The sequence below is a fragment of the Alexandromys fortis genome, unplaced genomic scaffold, assembly GCF_014885135.2.
Source record: "Alexandromys fortis isolate MF-2015 unplaced genomic scaffold, M_Fortis_MF-2015_v1.1 scaffold_228, whole genome shotgun sequence".
In the NCBI taxonomy this organism is placed as follows: domain Eukaryota; kingdom Metazoa; phylum Chordata; class Mammalia; order Rodentia; family Cricetidae; genus Alexandromys; species Alexandromys fortis.
Window position 1 is genome coordinate 69793 of NW_026068115.1, and position 23552 is coordinate 93344.

The 23552-nt window shown below is 37.4% G+C and overlaps 1 protein-coding gene and 1 non-coding gene across 7 annotated transcripts in view; both read right to left on the minus strand.

The window, feature by feature from the left end:
- Rc3h2 (ring finger and CCCH-type domains 2) overlaps window positions 1-23552 on the minus strand; it is a 77122-nt gene that overhangs the window by 32558 nt on the left and 21012 nt on the right. For 5 of the 6 annotated variants that reach the window (XR_007589120.1, XM_050124826.1, XM_050124825.1 and 2 more), the window contains exons 6-13: window positions 20533-20733; window positions 19827-19959; window positions 19588-19706; window positions 18172-18284; window positions 10644-10952; window positions 6069-6283; window positions 3317-3750; window positions 2390-2557 (exon numbers count right to left, since the gene is read on the minus strand). Coding sequence is in view for 5 of the 6 variants with exons in the window: in XM_050124826.1 (XP_049980783.1) it covers window positions 2390-2557; window positions 3317-3750; window positions 6069-6283; window positions 10644-10952; window positions 18172-18284; window positions 19588-19706; window positions 19827-19959; window positions 20533-20733 (1692 nt within the window). In the remaining variant the exon portion in view is untranslated. The remainder of the gene's footprint in view (window positions 1-2389; window positions 2558-3316; window positions 3751-6068; window positions 6284-10643; window positions 10953-18171; window positions 18285-19587; window positions 19707-19826; window positions 19960-20532; window positions 20734-23552) is intronic. The other variant, XM_050124827.1, reaches the window with a different exon arrangement.
- On the minus strand, window positions 20048-20158 carry LOC126490171 (small nucleolar RNA SNORD90). Its single transcript, XR_007589127.1, has one exon. It is a non-coding gene; the product is annotated as a small nucleolar RNA SNORD90 (small nucleolar RNA).

Genomic DNA, 23552 nt, shown 5'->3' on the forward strand with positions numbered 1-23552 from the left:
AAAAGAAAAATAAAAAAAGATCACGGTCCATGTCTTAAAGCAGTCTATAATTCTCTTGAGGAAAAAAGATCATGTAGGAAATAAAGGAACATCATAAGTTATGCAGCATTAACTAACAAAAGGAATTCAAAGGCAGCTCTGAAGCTAGAAAAGGGAAAGAACAGATGTGAAAAGAAGTGAAATATACTATAACACTACTGCCAGGACACTAAAGTTTTAACAATACTTGAGGGCTCAAGAGATGCTCAGAAGTCAAGAAAACTGACTGCTCTTCCAGATCCTGAGTTCAATTTCCAGCAACCACATGGTGGCTCACAGCCATGTATAATGAGATCTGGTGCCCTCTTCTGGCATGCAGGCATACACACAGACAAAACATTGTACACATACTAAATAAACAAATCTTAAAAAAAAATCTACTTGAATAATTATAGAGACCGAGAAACTGAGGAACAGAAAAGTTAAATATGAGTAATATTATTTGCCAACACCTGATCTGAATCACAAAGAAATACTTATTTCTTAAAGTATATTGTATAAAAAAGTGAAACTATGGGCCAGACAGTGTTGACACACGCCTTTAATTCCAGCACTCAGGAGGCAGAGGCAATTGGATCTCCAAATCTGAGGCACTAGTTCCAGGACAACCAGGGCAACACAGAGAAACCCCATCTCCGAAAAACAAGAAAAAGAAGAAAAAAGGAAAATCATTCTATAAATATTGACATCTTTAACATCATTGCCAAGCTGTTTACTTATTTTGAGGCAGTCTCAGTTTAGTGAGATGAATATGAACAGGTTAAAAAGTAGCATTTTATGAAATATTCCTGAATAGAAATATTTGTCTAATTTGGGTGTTATAGCTCACATTTGCAGATCCAGCACTAGAGAGGTTGATTCAGGGGAATTGCTGAATCCTGGGTTACCTAGTGAAACAGTGTCTCAACAACCAAATTAGGGAATGGACTATGCCAAAATAATCCAATGGTAAGAAGCACAAATGAAATAAACTTGGCCAAGTTGACAATTTTGGAAGTTATATAATTATATGTAATTATTATGAGTCTTTTTTTTGTGTGTGTCTGAAACTTTTCATAAGAAAAAGATATAAGGAGCTGGAGAGATGGCTCAGCGGTTAAGAGCACTGACTGCTCTTCCAGAGGACCCGGGTTCAATTCCCAGCACCCACATGGCAGCTCACAACTGTCTGAAAATGCAGTTCCACGAGATCTGACACCTTCACACCAATGCACATAAAATAAAGTTAAATAAATCATTAAAAACAAATTAAAAAAAAAGAAAGATATAAAAGCTGTTTCTTGTTTGTACCAGAAACCTGAGGAAAATAAATAAATAAAAGAGTATGCAAAGAAATTTTCTCATCGGGCAGTGTTAGCGCACACTTATAATCCAGCACTTGAAAGGCAGAGGCAGGCAGATCTGTGAGTTTGAGGTCAGTCCGGTCTACAGAGCAAGTTCTAAGACAGCCAGAGAAGTTACATAGAGAGACCCTATTTCGAAAAACAAAAAGATTTTTTTCTCTAATATACTATATTTAGAGAAATAACACACACACACACAAAACATACAATAAAAAAAGCAGAATAGAAATCATTCTGTCAGACTTGTTTTGTAATAACTAACAAGAATAATTAATAGGGATACAAATAGGAGAAATAATACAGCAGGCCATTTCTGTACTCCTGTGAAACAGAAAAAAACCAGGATTCAAACTCTAAGCTATGTATAAACTGAAAGATCTTTGGACAAATTATTTAAGTTCCCTGGGTTATAACCTATACAATACAGATAATACATGCCCTCTAAGGTTTTCATGAGAATTAAATAAAACAGCATTTTTTTAAGTAGTTACTTGGTAAATGGTAGATATATTTTTATTCTGAATCTTACACCAATCATAAAGTTCAGTGGTAGAGGATGTACAAGGTTTGGACCTAGCCCAAAACTAAAAAAGCCAAGAAACATAACACATAACAATAAAAAGATAAAGTATTAAGTCTACTACTACAATAATCTTGAAACCCTGGTAAAGGAGCCTTATGTTGAGAATCTCCTCCCCTAGCCATAGTTTACACGCTGCTTACTGAGCTAATTTTTTTTTTTTTTTTTTTGGTTTTTCGAGACAGGGTTTCTCTGTGGCTTTTGGAGTCTGTCCTGGAACTAGCTCTTGTAGACCAGGCTGGCCTCAAACTCACAGAGATCCGCCTGCCTCTGCCTCCCGGTGCTGGGGGATTAAAGGCGTGCGCCACCACCACCCGGTGGTTTGACTTCATACAAAACCATTCCAAAATATACAAATCAGTGAACCATAGTTTAAAGTCATCTGTTTGAACATCAGTGATTACTAAGTGGTTAAAACCTTTCTTACATCTGTTCGGAAGTCTACACTGAATAGAGGAGAAGGTGGTGTTGGTGACTGTGTTGCCACAGGAAGAGTTGAAGAGACAGGTGCTTTCTGTGTATGGTACTGTGCCCACTGATCTGGCTTTCTTCTTATCTGTTCCTCACAACTGGTCTTCAAATGACTACAAGGCTCCTAAGGATAAAAGAAAAAAAAAAATCTTGGTCACCTGTAGAGTGGTAAATAAACTATGTTCTGTGAGAATAAAGTAAAAAGTTTCTATTGTTGGGATGTACACATGTACAAAAAGAACAGAGAAACTGCCGTAGAACCCTAGTGTTCTCTCCACATACTCAAACGGTTCAGCTGATGTCAAGGAAAATGTGAACACTCATTTTTCTCCTTTAGAAGTCATTTGTATATATGTGAAGCTACTGAAAAGAGGCCTTGTCCTTCTATCTTCAGGACTGTTTTTAAACTTATGCATCCGATCCTAACTGAACACAACACTTTTTTTCTCCTTTTTTTTGTCTTTGTTTTGTTTGTTTTTTCAAGACAGGGTTTCTCTGTGAAATAGCCCTGCTGTCCTAGAACTCACTTTGTAGACCAGGGTGGCCTTGAACTCACAAAAATCCGCCTGTATCTACCCCCAAATGCTGGGATTAAAGGCATGATCCACCACCTCTTGGCAACATAACACTTTTTTGAATACTATCAAGTCTAGTTCTAAGAGTTTTGATTCTTTTTAAACTAATTCTCACAACAGTAGGTACTACTCTTACTTCCATCAAACAGATGAAAAAACACAAAAAGAACAACAACAAAAAGCCAAGCCATAGAAAGGTCAAACAACTTCTCTAAATCACAGTTAATGAGAATCTATCTGGTTTAACTCAAGACACAAGATCTCAACTAACACACGACAGTAATATTTTTATGTTCAACATCATTTACCCTTGGTAAAGGCACAGTCGTCCTTGGCTCATTTGGTGGCTGACAAGCCACTGAATAATATCCATCTAATGAATTATATCTTTCCCGTAAAGATGTCTGATAGACAGATGAGTGCATCACATCCATTGGAGGTAAAGAATTGCTTCTAATAATGTCATCTCGTTGGTACATAGCTGGGCGCCAGATGCGCCTGCTGTCATACACAGGAGCATACATTCCAGAAGGTACTGGAGGAACTGGTCCGTACTGCTGCGGAGGAGGAGGCTGGTAAGGAGAAGAATTCATTCGGTCTCGAGGGGAAAATGTACTGTAATGATCAGCATATGGCATGGAAGCAGGTGGGAGGGAGGACTCTGGAACATTACTGGACCTCACAAAGCGAGGAACACAAGGAGTCACACCAGCTGGTACCGTTGGAGGTGGTGGGTAGTATCCTTGAAAATTGGAAAGAGGAATATTCAATGTAACATTTTAGTAAAAAGAACATTTTAAAATGTTTCAAGTCTAAAGCTGCCCTGATTGTGAGAAAATATAATCAGCATTGACCTTTACCTTCATATAGAAACTGCATTATTGTCAAGATATCATTATAGTAATATCAACATTCAACAATAAAACTACACGGAGCTTTTGCCAGATAGCAGACTGATTCTTTAATGAATCTTTCTTTTCCTTCCTTCCTTCCTTCCTTCCTTCCTTCCTTCCTTCCTTCCTTCCTTCCTTCCTTTCTCTCTCCCTCCTTTCTTTTCTTTCTCTCTTTCTCTCTCTTTCTTTCTTTCTTTCTTTCTTTCTTTCTTTCTTTCTTTCTTTCTTTCTTTCTTTCTTTCTTTCTTTCATCTTTTTAGGTTTTAAAAGACAGGATTTCTCTGTACCCTGGCTGTTCTGGAACTTTTGCCAGATAGCAGACTGATTCCTGTTTAATGAATCAATTTTCTTCCTTCCCTCCTTAAAACTAATCTTTTCCTATCCTTTCCTTTCCCTTCCCTTCCCTCCCTCCTTCCTTCCTTTCTTTGTTCTTTTTAAGTTTTAAAAGACAGGATTTTTCTGTACCCTGGCTGTTCTGGAACTTGCTTTGTAGAACAGGCTTAGCCTCAAACTCACTGAGCTCCCTTCGTCTGATTTTTCTGTACCCTGGCTGTTCTGGAACTTGCTTTGTAGAACAGGCTTAGCCTCAAACTCACTGAGCTCCCTTCGTCTGCCTCCCCAGTGCTGGGATTAAAGATGTACAACACCACTGCCTGTTAAATGAATCCTTTCCATGAGGTTATTAAGCATTTGGGTGCAGAGGTTAAAGATCTCCTCTCTCTCTCCTCTCTCCTTCTTCTCTCCCTCTCTCCCTCTCTCCCTCTCTCCCTCCCCCCCCCCCCCCCTCTCTCTCTCTCTCTCTCTCTCTCTCTCTCTCTCTCTCTCTCTCTCTCTCTCTCGACTGGCTGCCCTGGAACTGGAACTCACTCTAGACTAGGTTGGCCTCAAACTTACAAAGATCCGCCTGCTTCTACCTTCCCAGTGCTGGGATTAAAGGCGTAAACTACTTCCACTTTAAAGATCTCTTTCAGAATTTGTTATTCATTTTCTTTTCAAATTGTATAAAAAAATAGATGTGATTGGCACTCTCCTTTTATCCCAGCATTTGTGAGGCAGAAGCAGGTGGATCTCTGAGTTTGAGGCCAGGTTGGTCTAAGAGTTTCAGACCAGCCTGGGCTACATATATTGCGATCCTGCCTCGAAAACAAATAAAAATTCAAAAGTAGGGTTGCAGAGATGGCTCAGTGAATAAAAGCCCTTGCTGTTCTTGCAGAGCACCTGGGTTCAGCTTCCAGCAACCACAAAGCAGTTCACAACCATTAGTAACCCCAGTTCCATGTATATACACATGCGGACACTCATAAAATTGTCTTCTTTTAACGAAGCACAAAAACATTACATTTTATATATCATTTCATTGAGGTCATTTTTACAAAAGATCTAGTATCTATGTAGAAAAGAATAAAACAGACTCTTATTTCTAACGAGTTATAAAAATTAATTCTGTAGAGAGTGAAGATTTCTATATACTACCTGGAACTATAAACCTTTTAGAAGAAATCATGAGAAATGCTTCAAGGTACTAGAGCAAGCAAGATTTTTTTTTTTTTTTTTGGAAAAGACCCCAAAAGTAAAAATGACAAAACAGGAAAGTGGAACTTTCTATCAAATAATAAAAATTCTCATAGGCCAAAAATAAATAAATAAATAAATAAATAAATAAATAAATAAATAAATAAATAAAATTCAGACTGTAGAAGCAACCTACTGAATGGGAAACAATATTTATAAGCTACATATATGTCAAATACAATAAAAAAACAAAGCAACTTGATAAATATAATACCTGTATTAGTGGGAATGTAGAAAACATATGCACTTAGGTATATGAATGGAGCAAATGTTAGGGCAATTGTAATGCAAATGAAAATGAATAACAGCCTTTGCCAGTTGGTTTGTCTATTTTGAAACAGGGTCTCCTGTAGTACAAGTTGACCTTGAACTCACTATGTAGCTAAGGCTGGCTTGACTTCTGATTCTCCTTGACACTGTCTACCAAATGACAGAATTACTAACTAGAAGCAAAGATTTCCTAGGGCAGAAGAAAATTTATGGGTCATGGAGTAGTATTAATCTGTTAATTTAGATGGCCTAGACACTCATTTATTTAGGATAACAAATACTTATATTGGCTTCTTTGTTCTTAGAATCGACTAAAATTACTTACCTGTTTGCGGGTATTGTGGGACTTCAAAGGGTATCTGAGTCCTTGGGTCCTGAAAATACTGAATGCTGTCAGAATGCTGAGGATATACTGGAACTCTAGTTAGAAATGGGCTGGATTTGGGAGGTACAGAGCTTAACTCTGTTCCAAAATTAGAGGGCCCAGTGGAGGTAGCTGCTGCATTACTTACAGGAGTCTTCGGAGGAGAACCAATTTTACTAGAGAGAGAATTGAACAAAGAGGAAAGGTTTCCTCAGAAAAATGGCTCATAAAATATTAAGGCAAACTTATCAACAGAAAACATGTTAGGTATTTTGACAGGGGCAAATATATTTGGCAAGAAATTTCACTGCCTCCTCAAACTGTAATTCACAAGCCCATATAGTTCTCATGTTCTGAGGAGGCTAACAGGATATAAAAACAAACTCCAGGCACTAAAGTGGCTCTTTTTTCCTATTGGAAAAACAAAAACAAAAAAAAAATCCTGCTCAGTAAGTTTAAAAAATAAACAATAAAAAGTCTATTAGTAGAAGTCTTTGGGGTAAAGAAGATAGAAACAGTAAAAAAAAAAAAATTGATTAGCTAAAATGTAATCTGAGAAAAGTCCATTTTTGTCTATTTTGTTAACTCTATATATGTGACATCTAGAAAATAGCTCCTGGCTTGGAGCAGGCACTCAATAAACATTTGCTTGAAAAATAAAATATATCCTAGCACAAAGTGAGTACTTAATATTTGTTGGGTGATGTAATGCCAATTAATTTTTTGTTTTAATTTAAAAGGAATTTCTTGGTTGTATAAGCAAGTAATTAGCCCCAGTGAACATTATAACATTTTTTTTTTTTACTTTTTTATCATAACGTTCTTGTTCCCTTTCAAAAGCTTTAAAAACACTGCAGGCAACAGTGCATACAACTTGAATCCCAGCGCTTGGGATGCAGAAGCAGGTGGAGGCCTGGGTTTGAGTTCCAGGACAGCCAAGGGCACACACAAAGAAAAACCTCGTCCCCCCCCCCCCAAAAAAAATGAAAGGTAAAAAAGAAAAGAAAAAAAAAAGCTCTAAAATCCCTACAAAGAGCTTTAAATATGTAGAAATTCAATGGATTACAACCCAATCACATTAAGAAGATTTTTTTCCAGCCAGGCAGTGGTGGCACATGACTTTAATTCCAACATTCAAGAGGCTTTGCACACACCTCTCCCAGAAGAATTAAGCACACATATTCCTGTGTTTCAATAATACTAAACCATTCAAAGTGTATCATATAGAAATGTTTATATATCTAAAACCAAAACTACACTAGAAAAATTTTAGAGGATGGGGTTTATCTGACTCATTTCCATAAGGACATCAGCTGGCCTCATGTTTGGCATGCATTAGGCAATCCATATATTTAAATGAATAAGTAGTTTAATTACATCTTAAATTTTTTATTGTGTCTTAAATACTCATGTGTGCATGTGTACACACATGGAGAAGAACAGACTGTAGTATATTCTCTCCTTACAACACTGTAGGTCCTGGGATTGAATGCCAGTTGTCAGGCTTGGCAGCAGGTACATTTCCCTTGTAATCATCTTGCTATACATCTTACAAATACATTTCCTTTTATACCTAATTGCTTATTTTGTGTGCTTGTGTATATTCATTGGCATGTACCTGCCAAACAATACATATGAAGAACAGGATGGTAACTTTTGGGAGCCCCTCTCTTCTTCCACCATATGGTATCAGTCACCAAATGGCATCAGTGGATTGAACTTAGGCAGCAAGAACCTTTATTAACACACTGAATTACTTCACCAGCTCTGTCCATTTCTTAAGTGGTAGAGCAGGTGCCTAAAATATAGAAAGACTCAAGCTTGAATCCCAGACCAAAGGAAAAAAAAAAGCTAAGAACTCAAACTATAATTCATGGTTTTAAGATATGTATGTATCACTTGTATCAATAAATCAAGATTTATAACAATACTGGCTTTTGACATAAGATTTCCAACTATCTAAATAGAAGTCTGCACCCATTAACATTCACTCCCTATGTCCATTCTTAACCCCAGTAGTGACTACTGATTGTCTTTCTTTCACTACAGAGTTGCCTTTTTTTGGACAATTCTATTAAACTGAATTGCAAATTCTTTCAAGTCACCATATTTTTTTTTCTCTTTTGGACGTGGGTATTAAAAGTGGGGCCTTGTGCATGCAGGCATACATGCTGATGACTAACCTATATATCTGAGGAGGGGGTTTGACAAGCTCTTACTAATTTATTCAAGCTGGCCTTAAATTTCCTCTGTATCCGAGGCTGGTCTTGATCTTGGGATACTAATAACTCAACCTAAGTCCCTAAGACTATAGACCTGCACCACCAGGCCTGGTATAGCGTATTTCCAAGGTTGATAACATGTGACACATAGTGATTTTTCATGGCAGAATAACATAATGTTACCTTACCAAAATCTTCAGCATTCTATCTTCTAAACATGTAGCATAACGTTTTTATAGCCTCATAACAGTCGACTTGTGTAACCTTACTTTAAGTATCCGTCAGTTAACATATACCTTCAGATACATAAATGAGTATCTGGTGCTAGGGATCAAATCTAGGGCATTGTACATGCAAGCAAGCACTCTACCATTGAGCTATAACTCCAGCACAAACTTTCAGTTCTTTAAGGCTAGTCCTAATACTTCACATATTTACCAATAAAGTTACATCATATTGTTCCCCCATTAAAACTTTTATACTACATCAGGAACATGGAATACTCCTATCCTTTGATATGCTTCATTTGTGTAAATACTACATCCACATTTATAGCACCGAGTCCTTCAAAAGCAGAGAAGTCTATTCTTCAGGTCTTTCGTTTTTGTCACAATGCCAGTAACAAAGTTTAAAATAGTCAATATTTTTGATCTGTCTTTTCTCAAATACATCCCAGTGAAGATTCTTTTAATAAAGAATTTCCCCATTACATACTGAACTATACAAGTTGAATATATATTTAACTTATACAGTCTTCATGACATCAAGTCAGTAAAAGTTTTCTATGTGCAAAGCATGACGCTTTTTTTTCCCACAGCAGACATATCCTCGTACTGAAGAGCAATGAAATCTGAAAATGCCTTAACTGCAATTTTTAAACTTCAAAATATGAGATTCCAAAACTGGAAGTTTCTTCTAATTACCTCAAAGTTTCAATACTTTTAATATTCATAAGATTAAAAAAATCCTTTTATAAAATGAAATCTTACATTGATAGCCAACAACAATAATGGTAGTAAAAACAAAGCAGATATTTACTGAGTCCATTTACTAATGGACAAGTAATATTCAAAACACAATACAGCATTAAGTCATTTAAGTTTCATAATCAATAGATGAAGTACTTGACCACTGACTTGCATACCTAGCCCATGAAGAAGTTTTGTAATTTGAGGTAGACTGATAAAACAACTCACTTAACATCCAATAGTAAGAAAAAGTGAGTCATAATTTGAGTCCAAAGAGCTTGGCTCCCAAGAGTCTGCCCTTAAATATATTACAGAGAATGTGGTGGAAGCTGACGGAAACAGCTAGAAATTCAACCTTCTCACCCACTTAGATTTCTACGAAACTAATGCTGAAACTCAAGAAAAAAAAAGGTATGGAAATCCTAATTCTGATCCAAACTCAAGAGTTAAAGTGATTTTTCCAACTTTGCAGAGTTATTCAGTTGCCTTGTGAGGATTGAATTCAAATTTCTGCTGCATGCTGGCACACGCTTTTAATCCCAGCACTCAGGAGGCAGAGGCAAGTAGATCATTATGAGTTTGAGGTCAGCCTGGTTTACAGAGTGTGTTCCAGGACAGCAAGAGCTGCACAGAGAAATTCTATTTTAAAAAAATCCACTGGTCCATGGCATATGTAGAGATGAAGAGAAGGGAGCAGACTGCAACTACTTGGTGACCAGATGTGATGATATATTGTATGTGGAGCATGAAAGCAATTCACCCAGCATACTGTCAAGATCAAGGCTCTGGCCTGGAGAAACTAGGATGTGAGTTACATTGCCAGCTGCTAGAATGGGAAGCTGGGAAAGGACAGATTTGAAACAAGCCTTTGGAGTTGTTTATTTTCAGAACTGCTAAACTTAAGAAACCTATCAGAGTCACAAGTAGAGCTGTGCATGCCTGCAACCCCAGTACTCAGGAGGCTGAAGCAGGAGAATCATGAGGTTTTCTGCTTATTTTTATTGTTTTACTTGCTGGAAGTTGAAGCCTGCACTGTACGCATATTAGGTAAGTGCTCTACCACTGAGCTTATATCCCTAGCCCAGGAGCTTGAGTTTAAGACCAACCTGGGCTAAAAACCAAACAAACAAAAAATGAGATTCAAGTGGACTTTTGTAAGCAAGATGGTGAAATATTTGGGTAAAAAAAAAATCCAATGGGGAAGAAAAACCTTCAAATTTCTTTGTATTTAGTTTATTACATGAATAACTGCATAGAATTTCAACTAATTATTGTACCTCAGGATGAAAAAATGAGGTCATTTCTAAAAAGGAGACATAAACCCATCATTTTCATCCAATACCTACTTTTCAGATCCAGACTCTGCAGAGGGCCCAGCAGGGTTCTGTCCATTAGTGCCAAATTTTCCGACTTTCTTCACAGTCTCCAGAGTTCTTAGCGCACTGTCAGTGCTTCGTGGGATTAGCTGGGAAACACTGTTTTCTGCATTTGAAATTCCATTTGTACTTGAAACCATTTTCCCAGATGTTTCAGTACTTCCTATGACCGAAATGCCATTTCCGGCTGTGGTTGTAACAGTGCTGTTTATACCAACTTTATTCAGAAGAGGGAATGTTCTTACAGTTGCACTCATCTTTTTGTTCCTCAATCGGTACCTGTTTAAAAGTTATCAACATATTTGTAATACTGTTCCCAATTTTAATCTCAAAAGTACAAAAGAAAATATTTCTTAAAAAGGAAACAGCTTTGAAGAGTTTCTTCAGCTAAATAACAAATACTCTACAAGCCACATATGCATGTAACATACATGCATACACACACATATATAATTAATATAGCAAGCAAAGTACACAAACATTTGAAGCTTTATGAAGGAGTGGAGTTTGAAAATCATCTATTTTTATGTGGTATCAAAAAAGCACCAAATTCTGAAAGTAAGAGAACAGGAAAGTATTCAAGAGTTGAATGCATTCTCTGCTGTTATTAAATTATATAAGCAGAGTGTAATTATAAAGAAATAATAAAAACTCAAACTCATTTTTGAACTTTACACCAAAACATAGAAATTTTATATTATTCCTAAATAACTTTATGCCCAAAGAAAAAGAGTATTTAGATCACAGATTTTTCTGATATTAATTTATTTATGAAGACTGGATATAATGTTGTAATACACAACAATATAATCTTTTAGTTCATATAAAAATACTTATAGCTGGGCAGTGGTGTGCACACCTTTAATCCCAGCACTCGGAAGGCAGAGACAGGAGGATCTCCTTGATTTTGAGGTCAGCCTGGTCTACAAAGTGAGTGCCAAGACAGGCTCCAAAGCTACAGAGAAACCCTATCTTGAAAAAAAAAAAAAAAACTAAAGAAAAAATTTTTCTATTTGTATATTTCATTCTGGGACTAGAAAGATGGCTGGAGGATTAAAGATCACTGGCTGCTTTTTCAAAGTACCTACGTTTAGTTCTCAGGAACCAATGACAGTTGGCAACTGTAACTCCAGTTCCTGGAGATCTAAGGCCCTCTTCTGGCCTGTGCAGATACTGCATTCATGTGGTACACAGCATACATGCAAACAAACACCTTAATACCTAAAATCATTATTTAAAATTTTTTTTAAAATTCTCATTATTACACTGTCTTAGTCCCAGTCCTTACTTCCTATTATATATGAAAACAAAATCAATAAAGGATGAGTGCCCACAGATAAGACCAGATAATGAAGGAATAGAATAAAACAGCAAAAGAGAGTCAACAACCCTTACAGTGAGTGACTAATTCACATACCATTATAGACACAGGGGTTGGTGGCCTAAGAACTGTTTCTTAAGGAAGAAGAGGAGAATGAACAGACTTATACTACAGAAAGCAAATTGTTACCATCAAGAGGTAAGGAATTCCTGTTTTCTTCAGTATGTTCTCTGAAATGTCTTCATTCTATTCTTCAAAGTTCTTAAAGAAAATGGCCAGTTACTCCTTGCTTTCCAACTTCAAAAGTCAAGTACATATCCTCTATCTTTAAAATTTATATCTGTCTGAGTGTATTGCATGCACAAATGTGCGCTCATGTCTCAGCTAGGATGTTAGGCAGCAGGCCTGAGACATAGTCTATCACTTCCAACCCTCCTTGAAGCTGGGGTACAGGCAATTGGGGGAGACCTATCTTGTTACACTGGTGCTGAGATCCAAACACAGGTCCTCATGATTATGGAATGAGTGCTTTTAACCAATAATCCATTTTTCCAGCCCTGTAAGTCCACATTCTTAAGATTGTTCAAATAAGCAATAAAATTTTGTTTCCCTCTAAAAAGAGGGAAAAGTAAAACTATAATAAAATGTGTTGAATCAGTGAAGAGAAGGTGTATGCACTGGTCTCCTGGTTACTAAAGCCATGGACTTACAAACTAACTCTCACATTTGAAACAAGCAATTCTTTTTAAGCCACTCATAAGCACCTTCAAGTACTGCCTCTTTCATTTTACACTCTACTACCAGACACTACCACCTCCCTTTTAAGTACCTTTGTCTCTCTAGCCATAGTATAGGAAATGGTCCCCCTTACAAAATTTATCTGACAAAATTCAGTTCAATTACTCTGTAATTATTCACAAACATCTAGCTAAATGTATGTGTGTGGGGGGGTTAAAATCACACTGTAAAGACCTTCAGAATTTGAATATTTAAAATCACTAAGCAATTCACTGATGTACATCTTTCTTAACTTTACTGTCTCATCTTTAACATTGTTTCTTTCCACAGCTCCCTCAAACTGACAATACCGCATCCTTGTTAATAGAGAAAATATGACATAAAAAGAACTATCACCAATTCCACTAGCTTCCTGTACCTATAACAGTATATTCTTTAAAAGACAAAGAGCAGAGTTCCAGTTCCTGAAGTGAATTTACTTGTGCTTGATGCCTCAAGCCTATCTGCTCTCTCAAACACTTCACTCCTCTAAGTATTTTTTTATTTCTTTTTTGTACTGTAACTGTTTAAATGTCATATTCTCTGATAACTGAGGTCTGCATGCATACAAATACAGGGACCTGGATCCTCACAAACATACAAATAAACATAATAATTACATACACACACAAGTCTCAGTGAGGCAGCAACATATACTTTTAAAAAGACAATATGATACAATTAAGAGATTTTTTTCTAACCCTTTTATGACCTCTTTTTGTTTTTTTGAAGAGCAATACAAAAAAATGACGCTAACTGGAAATATGAAACAAACTGTAGATTACTGCTCCTTCACTGGAAACACTGACAAGAAAGATAAAAATGAACAACCCAAGCGATAAATGGTGTCCAATGAATAATTAAGAAAAAGCAAGTTTATAACTATTAGTGACAGTAATCATGTAAAGAACACTGCTATGATTTCAATATGTTCATCTAAGTTTAAGGTTGGAATCTTAATCCTTAATGAATTAAGAAATGAGGACCCCCCCCCAATGATTTAGTCATGAGAGCCAATGTGGTAGACACATTTTCTCTTCTCAAATGACTCCAGTTTGTGTGAAATTAACAAAAATCTGAGTAGGACAATGGCTTTATGCCCATTACCACGGGAATGGGCTCCTAATAAAAGGGGGAGGGTTCAGTCCCATTTTCTATTTTTTTCTTTTTCATGCATTTTTTTTTCTCCCACATAGGATGATGTTATAAGAAGGCTCTCACCAGATTTGGCTCTTCATTCTTAGACTTCCCAATCTATAGAACAGTAAACCAAATACACCAAGTGGTAGTGGCACTCATCTTTAATCCCAGCACTCTGGAGGCAGAGGCAGGTGGATCTCTGTGAGTTTGAGGCCAGCCTGGTCTCCATGAGCAAGTTTCAGGACTGGCTCCACAGCTACTGAGAAATCATATCTTGAAAACCCAAAAAAATAGAACAACAACAACAAAAAACAGTAAACCAAATAAATTTTCTACATTATAAACTATCTACTGGGGTTTCTGCTATAGCAGAAGCAAACAAACACAAGTGCTTTGTCAGCATGCTGACAAAAGGAGCCAATACTGCTTGGGCAATTCAGGGACACCTACAGAGATGACACCTAAGTATGATTAAACATAAATAGAAGGGAAAGTGTACAAGAAGAAAGAATAAAATAAATGCATATAGTGAGGTGATGGTTAGTATTGTCAACTTTGCAGGACCCAGAATTACCAAGGAGACAAGTTTCTGGTTACAAATGTGATAAAGTTTTTAAACTTGGGAGGGAAGATACACCCAACTGTAGGTGGCATTATCACACAGTCGAGGATCCAGGACTGAATAAAAAGGAGAAGTGAGATTCATTGTTCTTTGATTCTTGACTGTAGATGCCTGCCACTATGACTTCCCCATCATGATGAATTGTAACATCAAACTGTGAGCCAGATTAGTCTCTTCCTTCCATAAATTATATTTATTAGTATTTTATTAAAGTGACTAGAAAACATAAAAAAATTGAGATGGTTAATATGATAAGCCTGATCATAGGGTTTAAAGTCAAAGGGCTTTGAAACTAGTTTATAGGAAGATTATGGAAAAGTTTGTAGCTTTGGTCTAGGAAATTCCTAGAACACTGTAAACAGAGGTTAATAGGCCATTTTGGTAGAAATTTAGAAGACCACAATGTTGTGAAATAATCTTTTTGCACACCGTGAAGACCTGTCACTCTGGTTTAATAAAAAGCTGATGGGCTAATGAGATGGAGGGTTCAGCAGTTAAGAGCACTGACTTCTCTTTCAGAGGTCCTGAGTTTAATTCTGAGCAACTACATGGTGGCTCACAACAATCTATAGTGGATATAATGCCCCCTTCGAGAATAAAGGTGTACATGCAGATAGAGCACTCATATACATAAAATAAGTAAATTAAAAAAAAAGCTGAATGGACAATAGCTAGACAGGATTTCAGGCAGAGATGACACTGGGAAAAAGGGTGGAGACATCAGGGGACATAGCGCAAGCACCATGGGTATTACAAAATAAAGGTAACCAAGCCTCGTAAAAGAACATAGATGAGGAAGGTTAGATAGGGGAGCAGGGAAGCACATATCTTAATTAAGGGAGACATCTTAGGGTTGGCAAGAGACTTGGACCTAGAGGGGCTCCCAGGTGCCCAGGGCGATGTCCCCAGTTAGTTCCTGGGGCAGCTGAGGATAGGGAACCTGAAATGACCCTATCCTATAGCCATACTGATGAGTATCTTGCATATCACCATAGAACCTTCATCTGGCGATGGATGGAGATAGAGACAGAGACCCACATTGGAGCACTGGACTGAGCTCCCAAGGTCCCAATGGGGAGCAGAAGGAGGAAGAACACGAGCAAGGATGTCAGGACCACAAGGGGAGCACCCACCCACGGAGACAGTGGGGCTGATCTATTGGGAGCTCACCAAGGCCAGCTGGACTATGACTGAAAAAGCAGGGGATAAAACCGGACTCTCTGAATATGGCGGAAAATGAGGGCTGATGAGAAGCCAAGGACAAAGGCACTGGGTTTTGATCCTACTTCATGTTCTGGCTTTGTGGGAGCCTAGCCAGTTTGGATGTTCACCTTCTTAGACCAGGATGGAGGGGGGAGGACTTTGGACTTTCCACAGGGCAGGGAACCCTGACTGCTCTTCAGACTGGAGAAGGAGAGGGAGAGGAGTGGGGGGAGGGGGAGAGGAGTGGGAGGAGGGGGAGGGAAAAGGGAGGCGGAGAGGAGGCAGAAGTTTTTTTTTCAATAAAAAAAAAAAAAAGAAATATAGATGAGCACAGGGAACCACATCCTAAATAGAACCACAGCAGCACAGACACTGAGAGAAACAATTAATAAATGGGACCTCCTGAAACTGAAAAGCTTCTGTAAAGCAAGGGACTCAGTCAACAAGACAAAACGACAGCCTACAAAATGGGAAAAGATCTTCACTAACCCCACATCACACAGAGGTCTGATCTCCAAAATATACAGAGAACTCAAGAAATTGGACACCAAAAGATCACATAATCCAATAAAAAAATGGAGTACAGACCTAAACAGAACTCTCAACAGAGGAATCTAAAATGGCTGAAAGACAGTTAAGGAAATGCTCAACATCCTTAGACATCAGAGAAATGCAAATCAAAACAACTCTGAGATTCCATCTTACACCTGTAAGAATGGCCAAGATCAAAAAACACTGATGACAACTTATGCTGGAGAGGTTGTAGGGAAAAGGGAACACTTCTGCATTGCTGGTGGGAATGCAAGCTGGTACAACCGTTTTGGATGTCAGTGTGGTGGCGATTTCTCAGAAAATTAGGAGACAACCTTCCTCAAGACCCAATAATATCACTTTTGGGTATATATCCAAAGGACCCCCAATCGTGCCACAAGAACATGTGGCCAACTATGTTCACAGCAGCTTTATTTGTCATAGCCAGAATCTGGAAAACAACCTAAATGCCCCTCGATCGAAGAATGGATAAGAAAAACGTGGTATGTTTATACAATGGAGTACTACACAGCAGAAAAAAATAACGACGGCTTGAATTTTGCAGGAAAATGGATGGAGCTAGAAAACATTATTTTGAGTGAGGTAACCCAGACCCAGAAAGACAATTATCACATGTACTCACTCATAGGTGGTTTTTAAACATAAAGCAAAGAAAGCCAGCCTATAAACCACAATCCCAGAGAATTTAGACAACAATGAGGACACTAAGAGAGACTTACATAGATCTAATCTACATGGGAAGTAGAAAGTAGGAAAAGACAAGATCTCCTGAGTCAACTGGGAGCATGGGGACCTTGGGGGAGGACTAAAGGGGGGAGGGGAGCAGAGAAAAATGTAGAGCTCAATAAATAGCAATAAAAATGTATTAAAAAAAGAAATGCAGAAAGATTGCTGACAAAAGAGATTTCCAAAACATGCCCTGCATTAACTAGTTTAGTAGGCAGAATCCAATAGAAAAAAAGACAAGGAAACAATTAGCTCATTGAGTAAAAAATGTCTACAAACAAAATATAGATGCATACTAAGAGATGGTAAAATACCAGTTACTTAACAGGAAGCCTAGGATCACTTTTTGGGTGAGTTTTGATGAAAACCCTTATACTTTTGGGTCCAAAGTAAATAGACAAAGAAGTAGTAACTATTAGGTCTCAAACTCAGGACAAATGGCTAACTGAGGTGGCTATTTAACATATCAAAGCAGACCTAATGGCCAGGCTCTACCAGCAGCCCTCAGTCTCAGCCCCTACCTTATGGTGGCATACCCTTCTCTATGTAATCCAGCCATTTTTGCTATCCAGTGCTTGTGGCCTACTCTTTATGCTCCTGGCCTCTTGGTCTCTGTCCCCTCCCAGACTGTCCTCAAGTGGCCCAGCTTGTTTGCTCTGGTCTCTCCCAGATGTCCTAGCCTCTTGCTATGACCTCCTTTTTATCAACAACAGACATTCTCCATCAAACCTACCTACATTTGATATCTTTTATATTTCTTTTTTTTCACTCAGTACCTTACAGAAAAATATTAAAAGTAAAATGTAAAAATGTTAAAAGAATAAAAGTCAGAAAAAAATTCTACATTTTCTGTGAGATTTTGCTGATATGTTCAACTGAACCTGAGCAAATAAGATAAGGAAATAGTAGTACTTTCATTCTACACAAGTGAAAGAAATAGGGATTCCAGTTATTAAAGTTTTTTAATAGGACCTTTTCCCCTCAAATATGAGCTTTTAATGCTAATCTATTCCTAGTTCAATCTTCTCATGGGTTAAAAAAATGGCTACTTTGCAATTCACATTTACTTGCATCTCTGAAACATCACAAAAGTTAATATTGCATACAGCACTCCCTCAATGAATGATCCTATATGAAAGACATTTCTCCAGACTTACTTTTCAAGTTCTTCCTGAGAATGGGCAAATGTACAATTTGTTCCTCGGGGACAACCCCCTTGTTGTCGCAAATCTCGGCACATGCTAGTTTTGTACTTGCTGTTTGGCTGGGGCTATACCAATAATCATTTAGCAAATGGAAGAGAGAAGATATCAGTTACTATTCACTCTCTGGACTCCAGAACTTAATGATTATATCACCCTTAAGACTTTTATGCATCAGAGAAGGAACTCTCATGCCAAAACAAGTTCTACCTCATCATTTCCCATTGTGGGAGTGAATGACACCCCTGAGGGACCCTTTAGACCTTCTTTCCAAAGGTTAGCTGAAATTGATTCAAATATACATCTATTTATTTCTTAGGTAATGTAATTTTCACAGAAAATATTTCTCAATTTATTATTATCTTCAAATTGTGGCAACAAAATGACATAATTTGAAAATCACTTAAAAATGGCAGACTATGATCTTTACGCATTTAAAACCCTCCCAGAAAAAGGGGATAAAAATCATCACTTCACTAGTGGACTTGTATGCACAACTCTACTCATAGGCAAACAATGATGGAAGGTAAGAAAATGAATCTTAACTGTTATATTTTACATCAAAATCTTAAGATAAAGCATTCATCATTCAGTTAACAGAATATTATAGTATTTTCTAAATAAAATATGGATAGAAGAATATAAAGTTAACAGATTTTGGAGTACTTTTGACACTACTTCTGTCAGATCCGGAGAGCACACCCTTCAATAACTAAATTTCAGCTTGGCAACAGAAATTACCCTCCAGTTAGCTATTAGGATTAGAAATAAAATCTATAAAACATTGTACATAGAAACTATCCTAAAACAACTAACAAATGAATTTGGATAAGGGATTATATTTTAACTTCCCTTTCTAAAGTATACTAAAAATACTGGGGAATTTCAAATTCCATGTATGTTATAAAACAGAAATTCACTTGAGAGAACAAAGGAGAAAAAAACTTTCTGCTAAAAAAAAAAAAAAGAACTGGACAAAATGTCAATGAGCTATATATATTTGGTCAAAAACATTGCAATTCAGAAAATTCACATCCAAAATGCCCGTCTAAACTCATTATACACTGAAAAGCTAATCAAGTACAATAAAAAGCGATTTTTTTTCCCCAAAAGTACAAAATAAAAATTTTCAAGAAGAATGGGTATGCCATTCGACGTCCAACTTGTAGCCAAACCTGTCAAGTATGGAGCTCTGGGTTCAATGCCTGTACACTACACAAGCATACACACATGCATATTCCCCTTCTGCACACACAACTCCTAAGAGGAAAAGGTTATATAAGGAGTCTATTAGATAATCTAATTGTTCATATGTTCAGGATGAAACTGTGTTAGACACAGCAGTGGCTAAAGTGTAATAAATCGTCTTACCTGGGGTGTCTCGTGGCCTTTTCTACTATAGTTTTGTATGAAGTCCACAAGACCATGAACCACTGTTTTAACAGCTACCATTGCATTTTCCAGCTGTTCCCAAGTTGGAGAAACAGCATCTAAATTAAGAGTCAGAGGGATGGGGTGGAGGGTGGAGGAGACAACATATCAGTCATTCCACTGTACTATTTATATCAGAGTTTCATAAAGTAGAAGCACTGGTGCATTTTCCCACATACCTGGATTAGGGTCTATGTTTGCAAGAAGTTCTAAATGAGGCCTCAGTCTATTTAAATTAGCTGGGTCACCTGTTCGTTGCAAAACAATTGTCAATTCTTGGACACTCTTTGCAAATGATTCTGGAGACTGAAGCTAACAAACAGAAAAGAGAATGACTTTTACTCTGAATTTTAGAACATACCTATATTCAAATGTTTTCCAATAGATCACCTTTCTTCATAGGTTTTCAAGTGTCTTCAGTTTTCTTGATAGGACGATCAATGATGAATTAAATTTTCACCTCAGAATCTGCCCTATGAAACTCATCACTAGACACTTAGAAAACATATTTATCAGCTATGCTAGCTCTCTGGGGCCAAAATGTAGATAAAAGTTTTCAACCTTACAACATTACAAAAGCAAAACATATTCAGTAGAAAGTATTTCATATTTTACATTTAAGTTTTCCCAGGTGAGTGATATAAAGTACAGTATTCACATCGTGGTACAATGACACCAAGCTACAACTCTCAGTAAGCCACAAAAGCATGAGGGTAAAAGCCAATACATTACAAAGCCCAAAGTGTACAATGCTGCTAAGTTATCATCTTCACTAGGTTAGATCTGTGAAATGAGTATCTGGGTCAGATGTAAAAAGAGGAGTGTATATGCTACAGTACTCTGAAACAGAAAGGATATAAGATCAGTACCTCTAATTTCACAAACCTTATCAATGATAGATTGCATGTGTGATTTATGAGCTAAGTCCCCATACAGCAGTGAGGACCACTGCTCAGGTGAAATACGGAGTCCTGCTTCCATGGCAATGTGAACAATTTGGGCATCATGTTCTCTGCGCAGTGCCTCATAACTCCGAAATTCCTCTTTTAGCTGCATCAGGGAGGAGTCTTCATCCCTTTTAGTAACCTAAAAATGGAGAAAAAAAAAATCAAACTCATTAGAATTGGCCTGCTCTTTCCCCTTACCCAACTCATTTACTTTGTGTTTGAGAGTTGGGGTAAAAGGGAATATATACCATTCACCAAAGCAGAAAACGTCAACAAAAATTCTCTTCAGAACAAAACAGAAACTACATAACCATGTATTCAATTGTTGTCTTTAATAACGTCAACAGCATTTGACAGGGAAGAAAGACTTAGAAAAAGAAAATTATAGTAATGGTGCTATTATAGTCTCCATAGCAACATGAACAAAAGGCAATTAAAAATGACAATTAACAGAAGGAAATTGTTCAGAAAAGGTTTTTTTCTTGGCTGAAGCCTATGTGATCTACATCATGAAAATTAAATTTCTTTAGGAAAAGGGAGAAAATAAAATTCTAAAAAAAAAAAAGGTAAAACAGAAACACGAATGAAGAAAGGACACAGAGTTAAAAATTATTATACATGTCACAGAAGACTCAGACAGCCTTGAATAAGATGGTAAATCAGGCATTAAATCCTGAAAGAAATGAAAAGTCACCAAAACTTTTTACAGACGTGCTATCATCACGTACATGTCTTTAAAAAACATTTTCCTTGCTTAGAAAGTTGTATTTTGCTGTTTTAGTGAAAAAGACTCCTGCTTTCTTATTTGAGGAAGAGCAGGGCTGAGTGCATAGCATCTTTCTAAGATGGTTGGAGTAAACTATTACTTGGAGCATTATTTACTGTGGTTGAGAAATGAGATATTGCCGTTTAAGAAAGTAGAGTCTTGTTTCTAAGGTTGAGATTGTCTTTTTACCTAGAACAGTTTTGTGCAGAATGAGAATGAGTGCTTGTTTTTGAATTCTCTTAAACTCTCTGTCTCTTTCCGTGTGTGTGTGTGTACAAGTCAGAGAACCACCTTGGGAGTAAGGTTCTGGGAAAATTTCCTTTTACCTTCTATTCATCTTACTGTACAGGCTCTGGGATTTAAGATTCAAAAAACATAATACCACACCAAATTCTGAGACTCAGTCTAGACAAACCATTTGATCTATTCAAAACTCAACTTTTCCTGCTGGGCATGAGGGTGCAAATACCAGCATTTAAGAAGCTCAAACAGAAGAATCATGAGCACAAGTTTGGCCTGCACTAAATAATAAGACCATGTATTCATGTATTCAATATTACACAAATACATGTAATTGTCATTTTTAATTGCCTTTTGTTCATGTTGCTATGGAGACTATAATAGCACCATTACTATAATTTTCTTTTTCTAAGTCTTTCTTCCCTGTCAAATGCTGATGAAGTTATTAAAGACAACAATTGAATACATGGCACACACCTTAAATCAGCTCTAGGGAGGCAAGCGGATCTCCATGAGTTTGAGAGCAACCTGGTCTACAAAGCAATTTCTAGGACAGTCATGGTAGTTATACACACCTTTAATCCCAGCACTCAGGAGGCAGGGGCAGGGGGATCTCTGTGAGTACAAGGCCAGCCTGGTTTACATAGCAAGTTCCAGGAGAGGCTCCAAAGCTACAAAGAAACCCTGTCTTGAAAAACAAAAACAAAAAAAAACCCTTATCACAAACAAACTTTGTTTTCCTCATTGGTAAAAGAAAAAAGCTCCGGAGTACCTCTGTGGTTGAGTGTATCGAGAGGGTCTGCCTCTATACACAAACTTTACCTCAAAATTCAGAAATCCCCTTGCCCAAACCTCCCAATTGCTAGGATTACAGGTGTGGACCACTCTCCCCTGCTTTAATTGTTTTTATTTCTGCTTCTGGCACATCAGATAGCAGTAATACATCCCTCAAAACATGAACACAAGGAAATTAACCGTCACGTCATAATTCATAGATCATATACTCTTTGGGAATCAAAAATTGTTAAGAGTTTGGGACACACAAAACAAAACTACTCTTTTATTTATAAGATTATTCACCTGCACGTACATATGTACATCATAGGTGTAATTTGTGCCCATGGAGGCCAGAAAAGGGTGTCAAATTCCCACGTGGATGCCAAGAACTAAAGCAAGAGCAGCAGGTATTTCTATCATTGAGCGATTCATCACTCCAGTCCCAATCAATACAATCATAAGCATTTAATTAGTGAGGTGTGAGTGTAACTCAAAAGTTGGTATTCTTCAATAACCCACATCAAAAGAACTCAGAGAAACAAAAGGGGGAATTATTAACCTAAATAAGGGAGAGAGGGGGACTAAAGATCTAAGCACACATGCCCATGAACAGCAAGAACACTTGAAAGAAGACTTAGGTAACTAACAGGGCCCAATCCAATTAATATTAATATGCATCAAAATCATTTGTGAAGGGCTGCTGGAGATGTACTTCAGTTGATAGAGTGCTTGACTAGCATGTACAAAGCTGGGGTTTGATCCCTAGCACTACATAAAAACTCAACATTGAAGTGATACACACTCATAATCTTAGCAGTTGTGAGGTAAAAGGAAGAGGAATGGAAGTTTAAAGTCATCCTCAGCTAAAAAAAAAGTTCAAGGTCAGTTTAGGATACAGGAGAACCTATCTTCACACACACACACACACACACACACACACACACACACACACGCACGCACGCACGCACGCACGCACGCACGCACACACACCCCAAAGAAAAAGGGGGGAAAAAACCAATGTAATCTATGAAGCTCTGAAAGTCATAATCTCAAATCTTCTTGATGCCAGAGCCCAGGAATATAAACATAGATGACTCCAGTGCTGAACTGAACTTAATTCCTTTCCTTTCCTTTCCCTTCCCTTTCCCTTCCCTTCCCCTTCCCTTCCCCTTCCC